The sequence below is a fragment of the Lepidochelys kempii genome, chromosome 3 (assembly GCF_965140265.1).
Source record: "Lepidochelys kempii isolate rLepKem1 chromosome 3, rLepKem1.hap2, whole genome shotgun sequence".
Classification (NCBI taxonomy): domain Eukaryota; kingdom Metazoa; phylum Chordata; order Testudines; family Cheloniidae; genus Lepidochelys; species Lepidochelys kempii.
Genome location: NC_133258.1, coordinates 64,965,611 through 64,986,357, shown reverse-complemented (window position 1 = coordinate 64,986,357; position 20,747 = coordinate 64,965,611). Strand labels below are relative to the sequence as shown.

At 40.3% G+C, this 20,747-nt stretch overlaps 1 protein-coding gene across 1 annotated transcript in view; it reads left to right on the top strand.

Annotated features, from left to right (window-relative positions):
- SNAP91 (synaptosome associated protein 91) overlaps positions 1 to 20,747 on the top strand; it is a 142,648-nt gene that overhangs the window by 80,403 nt on the left and 41,498 nt on the right. Inside the window, exons 11-14 of the mRNA XM_073336567.1 lie at positions 315 to 320; positions 2,575 to 2,602; positions 10,330 to 10,439; positions 11,576 to 11,676. Coding sequence (XP_073192668.1) covers positions 315 to 320; positions 2,575 to 2,602; positions 10,330 to 10,439; positions 11,576 to 11,676 — 245 coding nt within the window. The remainder of the gene's footprint in view (positions 1 to 314; positions 321 to 2,574; positions 2,603 to 10,329; positions 10,440 to 11,575; positions 11,677 to 20,747) is intronic.

Genomic DNA, 20,747 nt, shown 5'->3' with positions numbered 1-20,747 from the left:
GAATGGAGTTCTTAATTTCACCAAAAAAAAAAAAAGTATATACACTGCAACATAATGGAATCCAGTTATCTTGTATTGCTTTTGAACAGTGATCATTTTGAGGAAGAATAAGTTGGTTCTTCTCCATTACTTTATTTGCTTTCTTTGTTCATATTTATAAAAATTCTGTTTGCTGGGCAGATTTTTCTAATTGTCTTGCAGCTTCTTATCTAGATATTTATCTTAACTGTTCTCTTTTTTTGAGAAAAAAGTTAAAGTGCACTTAACCTATGCATTCTTTCTCTTTCTGTATGTCTGTTCGCTGTGCAATTTAGTGAAGGGTAAGTTTGTATATATTCTTGTTTGCATGCATATTTAAATGCTCATATTATTGAGGAGATTGACTGATCAAATCTTGTCAGTTTCTATGATTAAGTTGTTTTTTCATGAGCTTTGTATATATTTGTGTTCACTGATATTTGCAACTGATCAAGGAATATTTGCTTCCTCTTGCACAAAGAGGAATATCTAATAGTGTATTTCAGAGCTAGTTGTCTTAACCACAAAATTTAAATACATGAAAAAGTATCTGGTCAATTTTACAACTGTGTATGTACCCTGAGGTTAAACTGGGTACAAAAAATTGACTATCAGATTAGTAAAAAAAGCTTAGCCTAGAAGTGAGAAAATTGACTCCTAACTATTTAAAGAGACAAGTGGATGAGGCAATATCTTTTTATTGGACCAGTTTTTGTTGGTGAAAGACACACACTCTCGAGCTTACACAGAGCTCTTCTACAGGTTTTTTTTACCCAGCTGAAGCTCTGAACAAAGAGTTAATGTCATGGTATGAAAGCAGCAATCAGTGAAACAATTACAATTACGACAATGCACCGCTACAAACTAGGGACCGAATGGCTCAGCAGCAGTTCTACGGAAAAGGACCTAGGGGTGTCAGTGGACGAGAAGCTGGATATGAGTCAGCAGTGTGCCCTTGTTGCCAAGAAGGCCAATGGCATTTGGGATGTATAAGTAGGGGCATAGCGAGCAGATCGAGGGACGTGATCGTCCCCCTCTATTCGACGTTGGTGAGGCCTCATCTGGAGTACTGTGCCCAGTTTTGGGCCCCACACTACAAGAAGGATGCGGATAAATTGGAGAGAGTCCAGCGAAGGGCAACAAAAATGGTTAGGGGTCTGGAACACATGACTTACGAGTAGAGGCTGAGGGAACTGGGATTGTTTAGTCTGCAGAAGAGAAGAATGAGGGGGGACTTGATAGCTGCTTTCAACTACCTGAGAGGTGGTTCCAGAGAGGATGGTTCTAGACTATTCTCAGTGGTAGAAGAGGACAGGACAAGGAGTAATGGTCTCAAGTTGTAGTGGGGGAAGTTTAGGTTGGATATTAGGAAAAACTTTTTCACTAGGAGGGTCGTGAAACACTGGAATGCGTTACCTAGGGAGGTGGTAGAATCTCCTTCCTTAGAAGTTTTTAAGGTCAGGCTTGACAAAGCCCTGGCTGGGATGATTTAATTGGGGATGGGTCCTGCTTTGAGCAGGGGGTTGAACTAGATGACCTACTGAGGTCCCTTCCAACCCTGATATTCTATGATTCTACTCTTTTTATAATAAATAAACTATCTATGCACAGGAAATGCACAGCTTAACTCTGCCTAGTAGTGACAGCATGAGGTAGGAAAATGTATGAAAAAGCTCAAATATGTCTTTACCTGAGTTTAATCTAGGACCACAAACATTAAAATGCCTTAATTAAAACTGTATGGTTATTGCATGATGTCACCACAGGGCAGATTTTAGTATAGGTGTCCTAACTATGCATTGCCATATCTTTACATATTTGGGCTTCTTTTAAGTATAATCTTAGATATGAATTTCCTGGGTTTTTAATGTTTGTTTTTTTTATGTTAAATACAATAGCTCTGTAACAATTTTAATCCTTAAATCACTGATATGTATGCCTTAAATGCCACCTTCCCATAGAGCTATATATTTCAGATATAACTGACAGGAGCTAAGGCATAGCTGATCTTGGCTTTTGTAGCTTTCTGGGAGCTTAAAAATAAGAGATCTGACCCCCCTGAAGTGTCTTCCTGTTCCACAGTGATTCATATGCCAACCCTTCCCAGCCACTACAGGCTGGGGGAATGGCTGGGAAAGAGGTAAGGCCAGGCCACCACTTCACCCCAATAATCCCCAGCTTTACACGTCTGCCTTTGGCCCCATGAAGTTGCTGCCTTACTTACCATTCTTGTGTAAAGTACATCTGGTCTGGACTGTAAGACTTGGCCTAGGATGTCAAATGCCACAAACAGTACTAAACATAGGCATTAGTATTTCACATCTTAAAGCTTCTCTTTATTTCCTAAAATGGCAGACTTTGAGTTAAATTCTAGCATGTATTGATTTTGAAATGGCTTTTAGACAAGTCCAGCATACTTGTTTGTTTGTAATTATGGTTACATAATTTTTTAATGAGAATGTGGAAAACTATTTTAATACTATTCTGATGTTTCTTCAGCATGCTTTCCTAAAATGTACTTAACTTGAAAATCTTCATTACATTCTCTTTTCTTAGGTCTGGTGCTCCTTCTCCCTTGAGCAAGGTAAATATTAATAACTTATGTACTAAAGATTGATTGCGCTCAGTCAGCATGTGCTTTTAAACTACCCTTAGAGTTAAAAGTGCTTAAGAAAACTTCTTTATTTGGGTCTGTGTGGCTTTTCTTTTATAAAAAACAAAAAATACCTCTGCCCATCCCAAGCTCTAGGCAACCTACTGTCAGTTTTTAAAAAAAAAGGGGGGGGGCGGGCAGGGGCACAAACAATTAAACCACTGTAAAAAAGGGATTAGAGACCTTCTCTTGAATTTTAAGCTGCTAATTTATGGTGGCTGAGAATACTTCATAGCACTTGAAAGAATGTTGAACTGCCTTGCCAGGAAATGGCAATCAAGTGCTATGTGAAGGCCTAACGGAAGTCCACACCTTCAACTTGGCCTTTCCCATTTCCCAGTGAGAAGCTGACTCTGGCATGTCAATTTCTCTTCCCTAATCCTTTTCTCTGGTGGTATATTTACTGTGAGGAGACTGCCCTTTTGAGTTCTCCTCTATTTGATTTGCTATCCCCTATTTGGCTGTTTTCAGATCACTGTTTTCCCCCCGCAAATGTCTCCATCGTTTTGTTATAGAAATTCTAATACCAAGCAGCATCCAGCCTTATCCAAATGAACTTAAAGGACATGGGCACTGCCTCTCTCTGAGGCCTGGTCACGTCAGCTCAGAGGACAGGGTCTCTGCAAATATTTGACATCAGTCTGTCAGTGCCCAGGAAGCATGACTCAAGTCATTCATTCATACACTGAAATCATTCTGTAGATCAAACTTGTATGCACTAAAGGCTTCCACAAAGACAGGGGATCAAATAGTCAACTCACTAGGAGTAAGGTGGCTGTTGTGAATTTTCAGTTGTGCAAAGTGTTTCAACAGCTTTTAATGCCTACTTCTTCCAAGGAATATAGAAGTAGTAATACCTACCTCTTGTATAGCCTTTTCATCTGTAGATCTCAAAGTGCTTTACAAAGGAGGTCAATATCCTCATCCCTATCTTACAGATGGGGAAACTTAGGCACAAAGAGGTAAAGTGACTTGGCTATCTGTAATGGGATATTAGATGGGGTGGGATCTGAGTTACCCAGGAACGAATTTTCTGTAGCATCTGGCTGGTGAATCTTGCCCATATGCTCAGGGTTAGCTGATCGCCATATTTGGGGTTGGGAAAGAATTTTCCTCCAGGGCAGATTGGAAGAGGCCCTGGAGGTTTTTCGCCTTCCTCTGCAGCATGGGGCACGGGTCACTTGCTGGAGGATTCTCTGCTCCTTGAAGTCTTTAAACCACAATTTGAGAACTTTAATAGCTCAGACATAAGTGAGAGGTTTTTCGCAGGAGTGGTGGGTGAAATTCTGTTGCGTTGTGCAGAAGGTCAGACTAGATGATCATAATGGTGCCTTCTGACCTAAATATCTATGAATCTAGTATATTCAGCCAGGCCTAGAACTCAAGTCTTCTGACTCCTAGTCCAGAACTCTGTCCATTAGGCAACACCACCTCCATGTACTGACATTGTGCAAGTGTTCCAAGGGCAGACTTCAGGCCCAAAATCTCAGAGCAGGGCTCTGAGATAGGCTCCATACACCTGACAGCTGCAATGTATATGGTCACATTCTCACAACCCTGCTGCTCCAGAGACTGTGCCCCAAGGCAAGTCTGGCCACACCTAGATCTTCTGAAAAGTGGTGACTCCCTGAAATATTGCCACATATGGACTAAGAGTAAAATATCAAAGGATTGTTATTTGGCAGTGTTCCCAGACTTCCCTTGTATATCTTTGGGGAGATACCTGTCTTCCTTGGTCTGAGGAAAATCATAGAAGATTAGGGTTAGAAGAGACCTCACAAGGTCATCTAGTCCAACCCCCTGCTCAAAGCAGGACCAACACCAACTAAATCATCCCAGCCAGGGCTTTGTCACTCCAGGTCTTAAAAACCTCTAAAGATGGAGATTCCACCACCTCCCTAGGTAACCCATTACAATGCTTCACCACCCTCCTAGTGAAATAGTGTTTCCTAATATCCAACCTAGACCTCCCACACTGCAACTTGAGACCACTGCTCCTTATTCTGTTATCTGCCACCACTGAGAACATCCGAGCTCCATCCTCTTTGGAACCCCCCTTCAGGTAGTTGAAGGCTGCTATCAACCCCCCCCCTCACTCTTCTGCAGACTAAACAAGCCCAGTTTCCTCAGCCTCTCCTCATAAGTCATGTGCCCCAGCCCCCTAATCATTTCCGTTGCCCTCCGCTGGACTCTCTCCAATTTGTCCACATCCCTTCTGTAGTGGGGGCCCAAAACTGGATGCAATACTCCAGATGTGGCCTCACCAGTGCCTAATAGAGGAGAATAATCACTTCCCTCGATCTGCTGGCAATGTTCCTACTAATGCAGCCCCATATGCCGTTAGCCTTCTTGGCAACAAGTACACACTGTTGACTCTCATCCAGCTTCTCATCCACTGTAATCCCCAGGTCCTTTTCTGCAAAACTGCTGCTTAGCCAGTTGGTCCCCAACCTGTAGCAGTGCATGGGATTCTTGTCCTTGTTGAACCTCATCAGATTTCTTTTGGCCCAATCCTCCAATTTGTCTAGGTCGCTCTGGACCCTATCCCTACCCTCCAGCATATCTACCTCTTCCGCCCACTTCTACCCCCCAGCTTAGTGTCATCCACGAACTTGCTGAGGGTACAATCCATCCCATCATCCAGATCATTAATAAAGATGTTGAACAAAACCACCCCAGGACCGACCCTTAAGGCACTCTGCTTGATACCAGCTGCCAACTAGACATAGAGCTGTTGATCACTACCCTTTGAGCCTGAAAATCTAGCCATCTTTCTGTCCACCTTTATAGTCCATTCATCTAATCCATACTTTTTTAACTTGCTGGCAAGAAAACTGTGGGAGACCGTATCAAAAGCTTTGCTAAAGTCAAGATATATCATGTCCACTGGTTTTTCCCCATATCCACGGAGCCAGTTATCTCTTCATAGAAGGCAATCCGGTTGGTCAGGCATGACTTGCCCTTGGTGAATCCATGTTGACTGTTCCTGATCACCTTCCTCTCCTCCAAGTGCTTCAAAATGGTTTCCTTGAGAGCCTGCTCCATGATTTTTTTCCAGGGACTGAGGTGAGACTGACCAGTCTGTAGTTCCCCAGGTGGTGGTTCTTCCCTTTTTTAAAAGGTGGGCGCTATATTTGCCTTTTTCCAGTCGTCCGGGATCTCCCAAATTGCCACAAGTTTTCAAAGATAATGGCCAGTGGCTCTGCAATCACATCAGCCAATTCCCTTCGCACCTTCAGATGCATTAGATCTGGACCCATGGACTTGTGCATGTCCAGCTTTTATAAATAGTCCTTAACCTGTTCTTTTACCACTGCTCACCTGCTCCCCACACTGTGTTGCCCTGGACAACAATGTGGGAGCTGATCTTGTCTGTGAAGACTGAGGCAAAAAAAGCATTGAGTACTTCAGCTTGTTTCACATCTGTCACTAGGTTGCCTCCCCCATTCAGTAAGGGTCCCACACTTTCCCTGACCATTTTCTTGTTGCTAACATACCTGTAGAAACCCTTATTGTTACCCTTCACATCCCTTGCTAGCTGCAACTCCAGTTGTGTTTTGGCCTTCCTGATTACACCCCAGGCATGCTCAAACTGGAGCTCTGAGCAATCATACTGCTCTCCTACATACAGTGCAACTCTTCCACCTTTCCTCACTTGCTTGTCTTCCTAAACAGTTTATATCCATCCATGACAGTGCTCCAGTCATGTGAGCTACCCCACCAAGTCTCTGTTGTTCCAATCACATCACAGTTCTTTGACTGTGCCAGGACTTCCAATTCTTCCTGCTTGTTTCCCAGGCTTTTTGCATTCATGTACATGCACCTATGATAACTAGCCGATTGCCCTGCTTTCTCAGTATGAATCAGGAGGCCCCCACTGTTGCACCCTCCTCCTTGTTTCCTCCTGGTATCCCACTTACCTCGGGGCTTAGGTCACTGTCCCCTAGTGATCCTAGTTTAAAGCCCTCTTCATTAGGTTAGCAAGCCTGCCTGCGAAGATACTCTTCCCTCTCTTTGTTAGGTGGACCCTTGCCTCTTGGTTTGGAAAACATGATTCTTAAAATTCTTGAAGCTGTGGCCCAAAAAGCCTTCGTTTTCCAACAGACTCTGCAGTGAACGACATGCAGCTCTATCCACATTCCAACCCAATATCCATCAATAACAGGTGAAAATACCTAGATGGAAATGTCCAGATGCATCACTGTGACTATTCTTGGGGTACCCAGGACTGAGTCACCTTGTTACCCCTCTGCCGTCAGCGTGAGAGAGACTTGATTATGCTTAATTGTATATCAGCTCACTGACACCACCAGCCTGTTAACCACCCAAGCACTCTCCTCTGGGTATTGCCAGCCCATACTTTGCCTTGCAGGTTACCAATAGGTGCACCCCAGTTCCTGATCTCCCCCACCCCCTGGTTGAAGCATTCCCTGTTATTGTCCAGCCCTTGATCCACCGAACTCTGGCAGAAATACCAGGTTTGCTGTCCCAAGGAAACAGTGTATACACCAGCTTCTATGATTCAGTTCAGGATCAGTACCTCGCTTAATGTCATGGCACTGTAGACATATTTATAGTGAAAACAAGGGTAAGTTTATTACCAAAGGTTCAAGTAATATGGTCAAGGATATTGTAAACAAATGGTTACGTATAAAACAAAATTGTAACATGCTTTCTAGAGATTAAACGTAACTAAAAAGTTAACTTGTCTAAAGACTTTTGCAGCATCTTCATCCAAGATCCTGTTTTCATGAATGTAAACGCACTGGCCACTTACTTCATAGGTGAAGGATAAGGGGGTGTCATTTTTGCCTTCCCCTTGTATCCCTTTTGTTCACTGTCTGTACTCTGTACTATGGACACACCCCACCCCGAATTAGTTTTTCCTGTGTGCTGCTGCCTTGTTGACTTCACATTTCTTCAATGCGTTCATCTGTAAATAAGCATCCAGTTTAGCTTATAATGCTTAGTGTACATCCAAGAGAGGTGAATAAATATCATATGTCTGCCAGAAAAACTGTTTCTCCGCCTCTGCTGAGGACTCGTACCTTGACACAGACTCCAAGAACATATTTTCATTGTTTATGTGCGTAACTCCTTACAAAGTATCTGTAGGTACATTTCACAATGATACTAAAAACCAGTGTGACTCCAGCTTTTATTTAAGACTTCACATGGCATTCTGTGGTGAACCAGAATGTACATACAGGAATTGGGACTTTCCTGTAACTCCCTTGCCTGCTGGCATTAAGGGGCTATTGGGTTACAACCATGTACTATTGTGTTAAGTCTTCATTACTTGTGATTGCAGAATACAATAACAAGCCCTAGTCAAGGGGATGCATGACTCTGTGTCCCAGACAGTAATTCCAGATTATTCTGATGGAAAAATCTTTAGTCCTTTTCAAGTACCTACACTGCTAACAGTTGGACTGACTTCTGCAAGGTGAATTACCGAGTGAAGAACTGAAGAGCGGCCTGAGTCTTTGATTCTGTTACTCTGACTAGGTGGTTGTAGTTACAATTGATAAATGCAGCAGTCTTTAAACCTACTTTCATGGTATATCTTAATGTTTGCAATCTGTCAAATGAGGGCAGCTGCCTCAAAAGTGAATTCTTGTAGCGGTGCACAACAGAGAACGGTGGGCTTTCCTGACAGTACATTAGTAATAGGAGAATCTGCTATATGATCACAGAAGTTAACAAAGCTATAGTTAAGTTTTTGGCCTGTTCTCACAGCATTAGTTATATTTTGATACCAGATAGTGTTACATCAGTAATAGCTTAAATATTTAAAAGGAACTGCTGTTGATATAAAGCTTTTCAAATTGCCCATAAAATCCTGCAAAGCAGCTCTGTGGGAATCCAACTTTTTGGAGATGACAACACTTCATTTTACACATAACTTGACCTATTTTTGAGATGGATCTCACTGTATATTGTACCCTCCCCCACATTCTTGGGTTATCCATTATGTAGGATTTGATCTAAACCTCTCTCACCATTTGGAAGCTTGTTCTTGGATCATCCTGATTTCTCTACCCCCGAGGAGGAAGCATAGTATCTTCATTCCTAATTTTCTTCTCCAGCCACATAAACTGGATTACTGTTTTTACCATGAGTATATACTTATCCACTTCCTAAATAACCCCAAATCCCTTGTATATTTTCTTGCAGTTCTGCTTTTAATACTCTTATGAAAGGGTAATATCTCTCTCTTCCCATGGGCAGTCTCACTTCAAAATTCTTAAACATCACCCATACTCCTAGCCTTGAGATGTGTTGATCTGTCCAAAGTACCATCAAATGAGGAACTTGTTTGTCTGTAATTGTTGTCTGAACATACAATAATATTTTATTTGCTTTTATGTTCCCAATATTTTTCTTGATAGAATTTCTCAGTTTAGCTATTCCCCCCCAGATATTACTTTCCCAGGGAACTACCATGTGATTCCCTGATTGGTGATACTGGCACTTCTCATCTTCAGAGCATTTTACGCATTAACTAATTTGACTCTGATTGTTAACTCTTCATTATTCTTGTTCCCTTTACCCTCTATCTCCACTCAGACAAAGCACTTGAGGTGCTGTGCAATGATTCATAGTGGAACAGTACAGTATCTTAAACAGAATCCTCTTACCAAAAAAGGATTTGACAAGAAAAGAAATACAGAAACAAAGTGCCAACAATTATGTTTTCTGTTTAACATATTTTAGTGGGTGGGGAACTAGAATCATTTAAAAGTTGGAGGATGGATGGGACAGAAATTGACTTTCCCTCTATTTGTATAGAAAAAATAACCTCCAATACCTCCGCCACCAGCATAAGACTTAATGTGGAATCTTCTTAAAGGTGGATGGTGGCAAACTGTTGATCCCTGTCAGGGTAAAGAAATTTGAGACTACAAACTTTAGCCATTAGAGCCACAGACAGTGTTTGGATGTTGCACCTAAGAGTAGGTATCTCCCAATAATATCTTTAACTGTTATAGAGATAGTTGCCTGTAATAAGTTGTTTTAACAAATCGTAATCTTGGGTCTGTTTACTTCAGTTCATGAAATGCTCAAAGTATTTTCTTTTAAACTGGTTTATCAAGCTTCTCAGGTTGGAGGGTATGTAGTGGAAAGTAGTGATGTACAAACGTATAAGCATGTCTAGTACAAAGAAACAAGGCACATAATATCTTTTTTTTTATAGTTGACCATTTTTTCTTTTCTGAATTGTACTGAAACTAAATGCATAGGGTGAATAACTTGCATCTCCAAGAGAACAGATAAGTTTGGAAAGGCAGGGTTTAAGAAGCTTACCCAGTGACCAGACATCCCCCATGCAAGTAAAGGATCCCATAAACAGAGCACACAATTAGTTAAGTAGTGTTCTGTACTTGTGTGGTTTTTCAAATTTGCTAGTCCATTAAAGCATTTCTTATTTAAGAATATTTGTCTTGCTCAGTCTTCGAAGGAAAAGGAAGTGCACTCTGTAGGGAGACTTGATTTCCTTGTGTTGTCCCCAGATTAATTTTGAATCACTAGAAAATTTCATTTTTGTATTAGAGGTAATATTAGTTTGTAAGGTATACTTGAAAGCCTATGCTAGTTTATATATTGATGATGGCACTACCTTTTTTGAGTGATATGTTTTGATGATTTGTCTCCAGTCTTCTCCAGCCACAACTGTTACATCTCCTAATTCTACCCCAGCAAAAAGTATTGATACCTCTCCACCAGTTGATCTCTTTGCAACTTCATCTACAGCAGCTCCAGTCAGGTTAGTTCTGCAATATGTTAATCGTGAGCTGTGTTCATGTGTTGCTCACAGACCCTTTCCCATTTCACATTGGGGATTTTAAAAACTAAGCATGTTGCATAGTTTTGAGAAATGCTGTGCCTGCTATACAAATTCCAGATCTCTGGAGTTATACCAGTTACAGCTCTACAGTTTTTAGTCACTGGACTCATTCACAATTTTTAGTTTACTTAACACTGATGCATAGTATGTTTGTGGAATGGTATGGCATTACAGCTGTACAAACACTAGATTTATGACTAATTCCAAGAAAACTGAAATTAGTTGCACAGCTACTTTGGGCAGTATGCAATATCACAACCATTAAGCACTGCTACTTCATATAAACAAACATAAGTTCTGTTTGACTAAAATATATGTTAATGGAAAAAGTGCTAACTTTATTGATTTTTATTTCTACTTTGTTAACCTTAAATATTAATCTTCACATCTAAATAGACATGCTGAACAAAATTAACTAACTTTTTCCCTTCAGCCTTTTTGAAGGGTGACTTACTGAAATTGATTAGTTTGTGATATAGCTCTAAAAGGAGCCCTTGATATTAACTTTCTCCCTGTTGCCTGTTCAGTACCTGGTGCATAGGTCGATGGCCTTCTGACCTAAGGGATAGAAATATTTTGGAAGATAGTTGCTGTGACTGAAAACAGAGTTCCATTCCTATTGGTCCTAAAAGGGGTTTGATTTTCTTTTTAGAAATTCTGCAGCAGTATTTCCGCTATTGTACTTTGTCCTACAGTATTACTGCAGTTCAACTGTGTCCTCTAGAGACACAGAACAGTACCAGTGTCCAGTAATATAAATACATGGTTAGGAACGATGGTGTCCTCTCTCCAGGTGCTGAATACCTTCAGCATTTATTGAGCTAAATGCGTATTAAAGGCATTTAGTAGCTTCTGGAGGATTAGGTTGTGATCCAGAAAAATAGTTGCTTTACAGTGGTTTGACAGCCTAATCTTGTTCACAACATTTACACTCCAGTGTAACCTGGAACACCTTTTACTTTGCAGAATTATACAAATGCCTGTAATACTACAGATTTGTTTTTTTCTCCGCCTTCCCCTCCCCCCCCCGCCCTCTTCCCCTCTACTGCCAATAGCACTTCCAAACCATCCAGTGATCTTCTAGATCTTCAGCCAGATTTCACATCTACTGGGCAAGCAGCTCCAACTGCTCCAGCAGGAGCAACTTCATGGGGAGGTAAAGTACCTTTTTATTTTACACTCTCTTTCCCTTTTAATCTCACTCTTAGATTGGCAGCTGAACTGAAACTTGACTTTCCCTACTATTATGAAAAGAACAAACCATGTTTCAAACTCACCAGCTTCAGCTGACAAAAGTGAGTGGATCTCGGTGGACTGTAGGCTCTTTGTGGTAGAGAATCTTCTAGGAGTGGATGTGCAGCCATACAAGCTGTCAACAGTCCTTATCCTATGGGGTAGTCAGAGTGTGGAGCCCAAAAACAGCTGGGAAGGAGATTTGGGGGCGGGAGGGGGGCTTGGAACAGCCCGGTGGTGTGCTGATTAAGTAAGGATGCGGCATAGGGAGAAGAGTCAAAAGACCAGAGTTCTAATCTATGTCAGTGGCTCTGCCAGTGACTTGATATATGACTGGGGGTAAGTCACTTAACAACAGTTTTCCCTGCAGGCAAGTGAGATCTGTAGAAGAAAGGCACCATGAAAATTCTCAACTATTGGCTCTATTACTTCTTGGATTTCTTAATCAGCCCTTGCTGAGTGAGTGGTGGTATTTTTTTAGTTGGCCTGTAAGTGTATTAACAATCTGAGGAATCCTAAATGTTGAAACACTATTTCCTGAAATACTTACAGCTGAACAAAACTGCTGTTATCTGCAGCCATATCTGCATAGCCACGATATGCAAAATCCTAAAAAATTTCAGTTTGGGCTAATGCTACTCTATATCAGAAACATTTCATGGACTCAAATTCTCTCTGAAATTTCTAAGGAAGAAGAGGCCTCTTGGGCAATGTATTTATATATTTGGTCAGTATTTGCTCTGATTTTTGAACTCTTAGAGCAGCAACTCTTGTGGATCTTTGAGCTCTAAAGTTTTTTCCGTATTAACCACCTATTTTCAAAGATCTTAAGGCCAGAAAGGAAAATTATGATCAACTCGTCTAACCTTCTTTCTACATAATAGATGCTGTAGAATGTCACCTAGTTATTCCTGCATGAATCCTATAACTTCTGGTTAAGATAGAGTATATCCTTTTTAAGGACATCAAGTCTTGATCCAAAAACTTCAAGTGATGGAGAATCTGCCACATCACCACATAAGTTGTTCCAGTGGTTAATTCCCCTCTGTGTTAAAGATATAACAAGAACCAGTGGTTGGGAGCCGGAGCTAGACAAATTCACAATTGTCCCTTCTATGTAGATACTTATAGACCATGACCTCTTAATCTTCTCTTGGATAAACTGCATAGATGAAGCTTTTTTCATCTTCCTTGGTAAAGCAGGTTTTCTAGACCTCAAGTCATTCTTGTAGTAGTTTTCTGAACCTTTTTTCCAATCTGTCCACATCCTTTTTAGAGCATGGATAACAGAACGGGACACAGTATTCCAGTAATAATCTTACTAATACCGTCTATGGGGGTAATAATACCTCCTTACTTCTCAATATTCCCTCTTGTACATCTAAGGGATGTGTTTCCTCTTGGCCATTGCATTGCACTGGAGCTCATGTTTTGTTGGCTATCCACTATGACCGCAAGTCCTTTTCTGTATTTCATAGTATTTGTCCCCTCTCTCCCAGGCCTATAAGTGTGACCTACATTCTTGGTTCCTAGAAGTATGACCTTACATTTTAACATAGTTAATGCATGTTCAAGTGACTCCAGCTTACCATGCATTTCAACTCAGTGTGTAGAACTGACTTATCCTTGTCCACCAGTTTTAATCATCTGTGGATTTTATTGGCAATTATCAATGATCTGGAAGAAAACAAGATTTAGATGTGGAATAGCATTGAGTCCAAAACAGATGGGTATTTCAATAGGTCCTCACTAACAATGCCCTCAGTGAATGTTGTTTACTCATTTACAGTTATTTCTTTAGCTAGCTAGCTAGCTAGCCAGCTTGTAACAGATTTAATATGAGCATTGTTTTTGTATAGTGTTAATCTTTAATTAGTCATGAGGGATCAAGTGAAATACCTTATAGAAATCTACATATGGTCAACGTATGCCTTTATCAACCAAACTTTAATCTCCTCTCAAAAAAAAAAAAGAGGCCAAACTTGATTATTTTATCTTTCATAAAAATATATTGTCTGGAAATAATTATGCAGCCATGCTTTAATTCTTCATTGATGGCATCCTGTATTGGCCTTTCTATGATTTTGTCTTGGATCATGGTCAAGCTAAGCACCCTGTAGTTACCCAGGTTATCGTATTTACCTTTTATATATAGTAGCATATTAGCTTTTATCCAGGTCACTGGATTTTTTTAAATATCAACGTCACAAACATCTCAGCCAATTCCTCTAAAAATCCTTAGGTGCCAATTATCTGCAGACTTAAATTCACAATTGTTCTTCAGCATTTTTAAACATCCTAATTACAGTTTAAGTAGAAAGTATTTCATTATCATGTGAATGTCCTCCAACTTGTTTCTGCATACAGAACAAAAATATTTTTGAACCCTTCTGCCATATCTGTCACTGACAATTTTAGCATCCTTATCTGGTAATGTACCTATAACACAACTAGGATTTCTTTTGTTCCTGATGTAATAAGTTCCTTCTTATTTTCTTCTAACCTACTGAATGTAATTTTTAATACCCTTTTAACCATTTTATTAGGAAAGCACTTGTTTTGACAAATTAGAATAAAAAATAATTCAAGAAGTCTACTTTACCATCGGCAGTAATACAAATATGGTGACCTGTTAAATATGTAGTAACTCTGTGTGAGATAATATGCTAATGGCAAGGAATAACTCTGTGCCTTACTCTGACACATCCTTCAAGCAATTGGCAAATCCATTAAAGTATTATGTACTGGAATAGGTTGCTTTTTATATATTTTGTGAGGTTTCTTTATTTTGAAACTGGGATTTATTTTTTCAGTCTTGGGGGGTGAGAGGTAAATTTCACTTAATTTTAGAGCTAATTTTAAATCCTAACTAAATATCCAGGACTCCATAAGAGAATGCAAGCCCTCAGTAAATGTATTTTAGATGCTCTTCCTGTTGCTATACTGAAATTTGCACACTGTGGAATATGTTTTCATAAAAGCTAGGCTTCCTTTCCCATGGGGTACTCTGGGCTTCCCATCCACTTCCTTCCTCAGTGCTCTTGCATCAGTTACTGCAATTCAGCAGAGGAAATCAGAATGCTATTATTTTCCAGTATTTGTACAGCTCCACTTGTCAGGTATAGGGAAATTGTTGGAAAGCAACAATAGATGTTCATGCTTCTACTCCCTGTCCCTCTCTGGGTTATGCCCCGCCTGCATTCAAAGCCAGATCAACTCATCAAATGGTTTAGTGATTCAGACACAAGTGGGGAGGAGAAATAAAAATGAGGTTTCTCCTGATCAGAGTCAAATTTTAAATGGTCACTAGGTAAAATAAAGAAACTTATACTGTCCTTAGGTCTTAAACGTTAATTGTAAACAAAAGCCTATTTCACTTCAACTGGATATGCGGGCTGCCTTCTTATAAGAAAGGGAGGATAGTTCAGCAAGGTATATGGTGATTGCTTTCGGTTCCAAATGTCCATCCCCCACTGCTTCTAGCTGTCTCCTTTTTTCACTGGTGTTCCAACATACCTTATACTACACATCACAACCACCACAGAACTCTGTAAGAATAGGGACTGCCTGAGGACATTGTTTATCACAGTATGCCATTGTCAACTTCATCTCTTTACAATGTAAAATTAAAATAATAATAAACTAAAGAGTATGAGATGGGATGCACAAGTATGGAGTATTTCACCATTCACATAAACCCTGTGCTATAGTTGAAGTGAGTTATTCTAGAACAAAGACATGAACAGAGCAGAAAAAATTGGACAAATTAAATTTATAACTGGTCAAGGCTCTTCATTCGTCCAGACCTCTTCCTTTGCATCAGTCTAAGCAGCAGCTCTCACAAGTATTGAGAAGTTGAGTCTACTTACGTCTTCATATGCTAACATACTCCTTTCTTTCAGCAATGCCAAGCAGTTGTAATGTGTGAACCAAAAGTTTTAACATTCTCTTGTAGCTTGTAACATCCTCTTATAGGATTCCAGAAACTTGAGTCTCTAGGCTTCGAACCTCGACTAATTTTATATGCTGAAAGAAGTTTAGAAATATGGATCTAGAGATAGGGAAAAGAAACCATGACACTAAGAAAGAGAGAATAGCAGTTGTGGCTAAAAGCTTGTTTTTATTTTTTACAGTTTAAGGCACATCAGAAACTTTGTTTTTAGTGCAGTGACATAATCTATATCATACACTGTCTCAAACTCTTAACAGTGATTTGGATTTTTTCATGTATCTGCACTTTAACAATTAAGTAATGTTGTTTTCTGAAAATTTCTCCCTCTTTTGCTTAGCTTCAGTATAGCTGCCATGCGTCCATTTATTATACAAACTTTTCTGTCGCTGCAGGTACAATAATCTGCTTCCATTTCTTTCTGTGGCAGTAGGTTTTAATAAGGGCAAAGTTTGGGAAATAAAAATTGCAGAATTAGTGGAACATAATGTACCAAATGCAATGTAGGGAAGGGGTGAGCAAGCAAAGAGGAAGTGGGCTGAAGGAATGCAGTGTATTACTAAGGCAGTGTTGGAAACCTTTGGCACGTGGCCCATCAGGGTAATCTGCTGGCGGACTGCGAGACATTTGTTTACATTGATTGTCCGCAGGAACAGTTCCCAATGGCCTCAGTTTGCCGTTCCCGGCCAATGGGAGCTGTGGAAAGTGGCACAGGCCGCGGGGACGTGCTGGCCACCACTTCCCGCAGCTCTTATTGGCCGGGAACGGCATAACGCGGCCACTCGGAGCTGCGTGGGGCCGTGCCTGTGGACAGTCAACATAAACAAAATGTGCGGCCTGCCAGTGGATTACCCTGATGGGCGCGTGCCCAAGGTTGCTGACCCTTGTACTAAGAATTCGGTAGATTAAATTTTGCAATTTCTTGGACCTCTGTGATGAAAGTTTACTTCCATTCTTCTCCATTTCTAATTAACACAAACTTGAGAACAGATGACTTTTTTTGAGCCTTTCCCTATTTATTACTGAAATCTAAGGCACTTTGGAAAATCCCACCCTAAATTACTTGTGATACCAAGTTAGCCACCCAGGGTTTGTCTACACTGCAATTAGACACCCATGACTGGCCCATGCCAGCTGACTTGGGTTTGGGCTAAGGGACTGTTGAATTGTAGTGTAGACATTCAAGCACAGGCTGCAGCCTAGGCTCTGGGCCTTCCTACTTCAGAGTTCCAGAGCTTGAGCTGCAACCCAAGCCTGAGACCTGTAAGCCAGAGTCAGCTGGCATGGGCCAGCTGCAGGTATCTAATTGCAGTGTAGACGTACCCTCAGGTGCTTTTGGAAGTCCCACCCTTTAATTTCTGCAGTGTCTAATGATTGCTAGACTTGGAAAGGGAATGATTGATTAAAAGCAGCAAAGCAGTGCTGCAAGCTATATCTACTGAAACAGTATATAGTATGTGGGTATGATTCATTCCTCTAGGAAGTGTCCCATATGTTAACTGTTCAGTTTTGTTTCTTGATACAATATTTTCCTTGGACGTGTTAGAAAAATATTTGCAAGGAAAAATTATGGTTCCCTACAACATCAGAATATCATGAAATGTTAAAGTAGATTAATTTTAAACTGTGACCTAATACTCACCTTTTAATAATTTCACAGCTTCATTCCTCTGTTCCACAAAAATATCTGTAACGGCAGTAAGTATAAAAAGCAATAAAACATTATTTTTAAATCTTGCATTCTTAAATAGTTTCAGTGTTTTCTTTTTAATTGCTTTATGAAACAATAATTGAAACTTTTTTTAACAACATTTTAGTAGGCTACCATGCTAGGAAATTAGGAGACTTCCGTACAATATGATCATCTCTAAATTTGTGAGGTAACAAATTGGTTATGTGTAAGTATAGACAAATGCAAGGTGGGAGTGTTTCAACAGCAGTATCTCAAGTGAAGCTTTCAAAGCTCAGCCAAGTATGCAGTGATGTTTTTTAATATACCTCCTGCTACTATTTGTAAAATCCTTTATGGAAGGAAGTATGCCTCTTGACTATCTCAAGTTTAAAAAAAAAAACAACCCTTCAAAATGTTTGAATTTTTCCCCGATGATGCATGTAGTTCTGTGAATATTCCTCTGGCCTTCGTAATAGGAATTCTGCAGTAAATACTTTATTTCTACAGAGTATGCACTGTCTTTTTACAACAGTGTGTGATACAAAGATTGGTTATATAATACAAAGGGACGATAATTGTTAGTCATGCTACATGTATTTATAGTGTTCCTCTACTCTAACTTTTCATCAGGGAAGAGTTTTTAATGACTGTATTGGCCCATACACTACATATGTGTGCTATACACTAAATTAGCTTGTGCTCAGTGTGCTTCAGACTAAAGCTGTGAGCAGACTAGTAAAGAGAGTTGATTTTAAAACAAGAAATCCAAACCATTCTCTAAATAATAGTGTCACAGCCAGTGGATTTTGCATCATCATAAAGATGAGTTGGAACTACATAGTCACTCCTTCCTGTCTTCTTGAAGTTAAAGGTTTTTACTCCTTGCATCTCTGTAGTGAAAGGTTATAAGAGCCTTTTTCACAGCTGTTTTTCTGAACCTGTGAAATCTTTTATTTTGCAGTTCTGCACTTTGATAGTCAATTGAGAACTAGAAGTACCCAGTGGTATTGTGATACAGTAGAGCTGCCTTGATGTGCAATAATCCAAAAAAGTCACTGGCAAATACCAGTTACATTAGTCAGTTATATTTTAAACTAGATTGAAACAGGAGGGGGAGTGCTCCCTGCACAAGTTGAGGAGGAGGTGTGGGAGATTCTGCTCATCCAAGTTAGGTAGAAGACTGGGAGCCTTTTTTTAACTGAAGGAGCTGTGCACCTTTCCCCACCCTTCCCTATTTTAAGCCTTGACTTCACTGAAGAGGACAACAGCAGTGATGAGTAGGGCCCTACCAAATTCGTGGCCATGAAAAATGCATCCGAACCATGGAATCTGATCTCCCCCTGTGACATCTGGTGTTTGTGTGCTTTTACCCTATAGTATACAGATGTCACAGGGGAGACCAGTGTTTCTCAAATTGGGATTCTTGACTCAAAAGGGAGTTGCAGTGGGGTCGCAAGGTTATTTTAGGGGGGATTGCAGTATGGCCACCCTTAGTTCTGCACTGCCTTCAGAGCTGGGTGGCCGGAGAGTGGTGGCTGTTGGTTGGGCACCCAGCTCTGAAGGCAGCGTCCACCCTGCCAGCAGCAGTGCAGAAGTAAGGGTAGGAATACCACAACCGCCCCCACAATAATCTTGCGACCTCCCCCCCGCAAATCCTTTTGGGGTCAGGATCCTTACAGTTACAACACTGTGAAATTTCAGATTTAAATGGCTGAAATCATTAAATTTATTATTTCTAAAATTCTATGACCAAGAAATTCACCAAAATGGACCATGAATTTGGTAGGGCCAAATGAGGAGAGTCTGTTAAGACTGCAAGAAGTTCAGAGCCAACCAAGGCTTCTTGGAACTTTATTTAGTGTTTTGTTTCCATAGCTATGAAATACTTTGTTAGTAAATCACAAATGTTATTTTATAAAATGACAGAGGAGGCAGGCTCGTTAAGGGCTCTGTGGTGGACGGGGAGGGAGATACATAAAAGGCGTGGGTGTAGCTGTGGATGCACGTTTTCACTATGTTAGAAGCTACAGTGGTCTCCATTTTAGAGTGAAAGTTTTCCACAGTTACTACACTTGGTTTCTATCTTGAGTGAAACAAGAGCTTTGGTATTTTAATTTCACTGTCTGTAGCTGTTAAAAAATGCCAATTTTTGATGGAGATCACTGAATCACATAGCCACCTCTGGTTTTTAACAGTATTGTTGAGACATGCTGCAAGGATTGACATTCGCTTCCTATTAGAAGGCTTATCATATGGGTAAAGGCTTAGTCTCCTTTTCATGATAGTTCATCTTAATCAAATCTTCTAAATCCTACAGCAACCACAGTTGTGGCAGGAACCATGAAAAACTTTAATCTGACTCTTTCAGTGTGCTCCAAGTCTGACCACTCTAGAAGAGGATGACAGTCTTCATGTTAACTTAATAGCAGGCATTTCTAAAACAAATACCTCCATTGCCTTTTGAAAATCTGGCACTTGGGGACATAAAACTAAAAAGGACTTCATGGGTCATTGCATTCAGTTGCCTGCTATTGCAGGCAACCATGTTGTGTAATCCCATTCTTAAATTTATCAAGCTCTTGCTGACTAATCTGAAGGTGAAAGTCTCTACATCCCATTATTGCATCCCTGAGCTATTCACTCCAGCTATCAGTTATCACATGTAATAGTTTTCTGAACACTTGGTAACAACTTGTTTTGCTCCCTCTTGCATGTTGTGCGTTCTAACCAACAGTTTGCCCCCATGTATGTAGGGAAATCGCAACACATCTTCTGAATAGAAATACAGCACACACTCTTTCTGTAATACTGTAGCCTTTTGCTTCTAATATTTAACTCTTGAGTCATTACAGAAAATTACTTATGTAGCCTCCATTAAGTTTAAGGTGCAAATTGCACAAATCACTAATAACTGGTTCTTTACTCAGCTACGCAAGAAATTTTTGTTGGGTTGACATTAGTAGAGCACACACATGGAAATGTGAAGACTTGACTTAAAATGCAAATAAATCCAAGTAGAAGGATAATTCTACAAGAAAACATACACATATAACAAAACACCCCCTGGATCATACATACTTACAGCCTTAGGCTGGTACAAGATAAAGACCCCCCCGCCCCCCAGTGTTGACATATTTACAACCTTATGGAGACTGGTGACAGCGAAGATAGACAAAAAAGGTGGGTGGAGATCACCACAGAAAGGCTTGTTCATACTCAGGCTTCCACTATTCGGTCTTCTCTTGTTCCCAATTAGGATGAATTTGACAATCTTTTATATGCCTTTTTCTGTTCCATCCACGTATGTCCAGGACCATATCTGATAACATCCCAGCCCACTTATTCATATTTGGTGTACCAGGCAATCAATTTC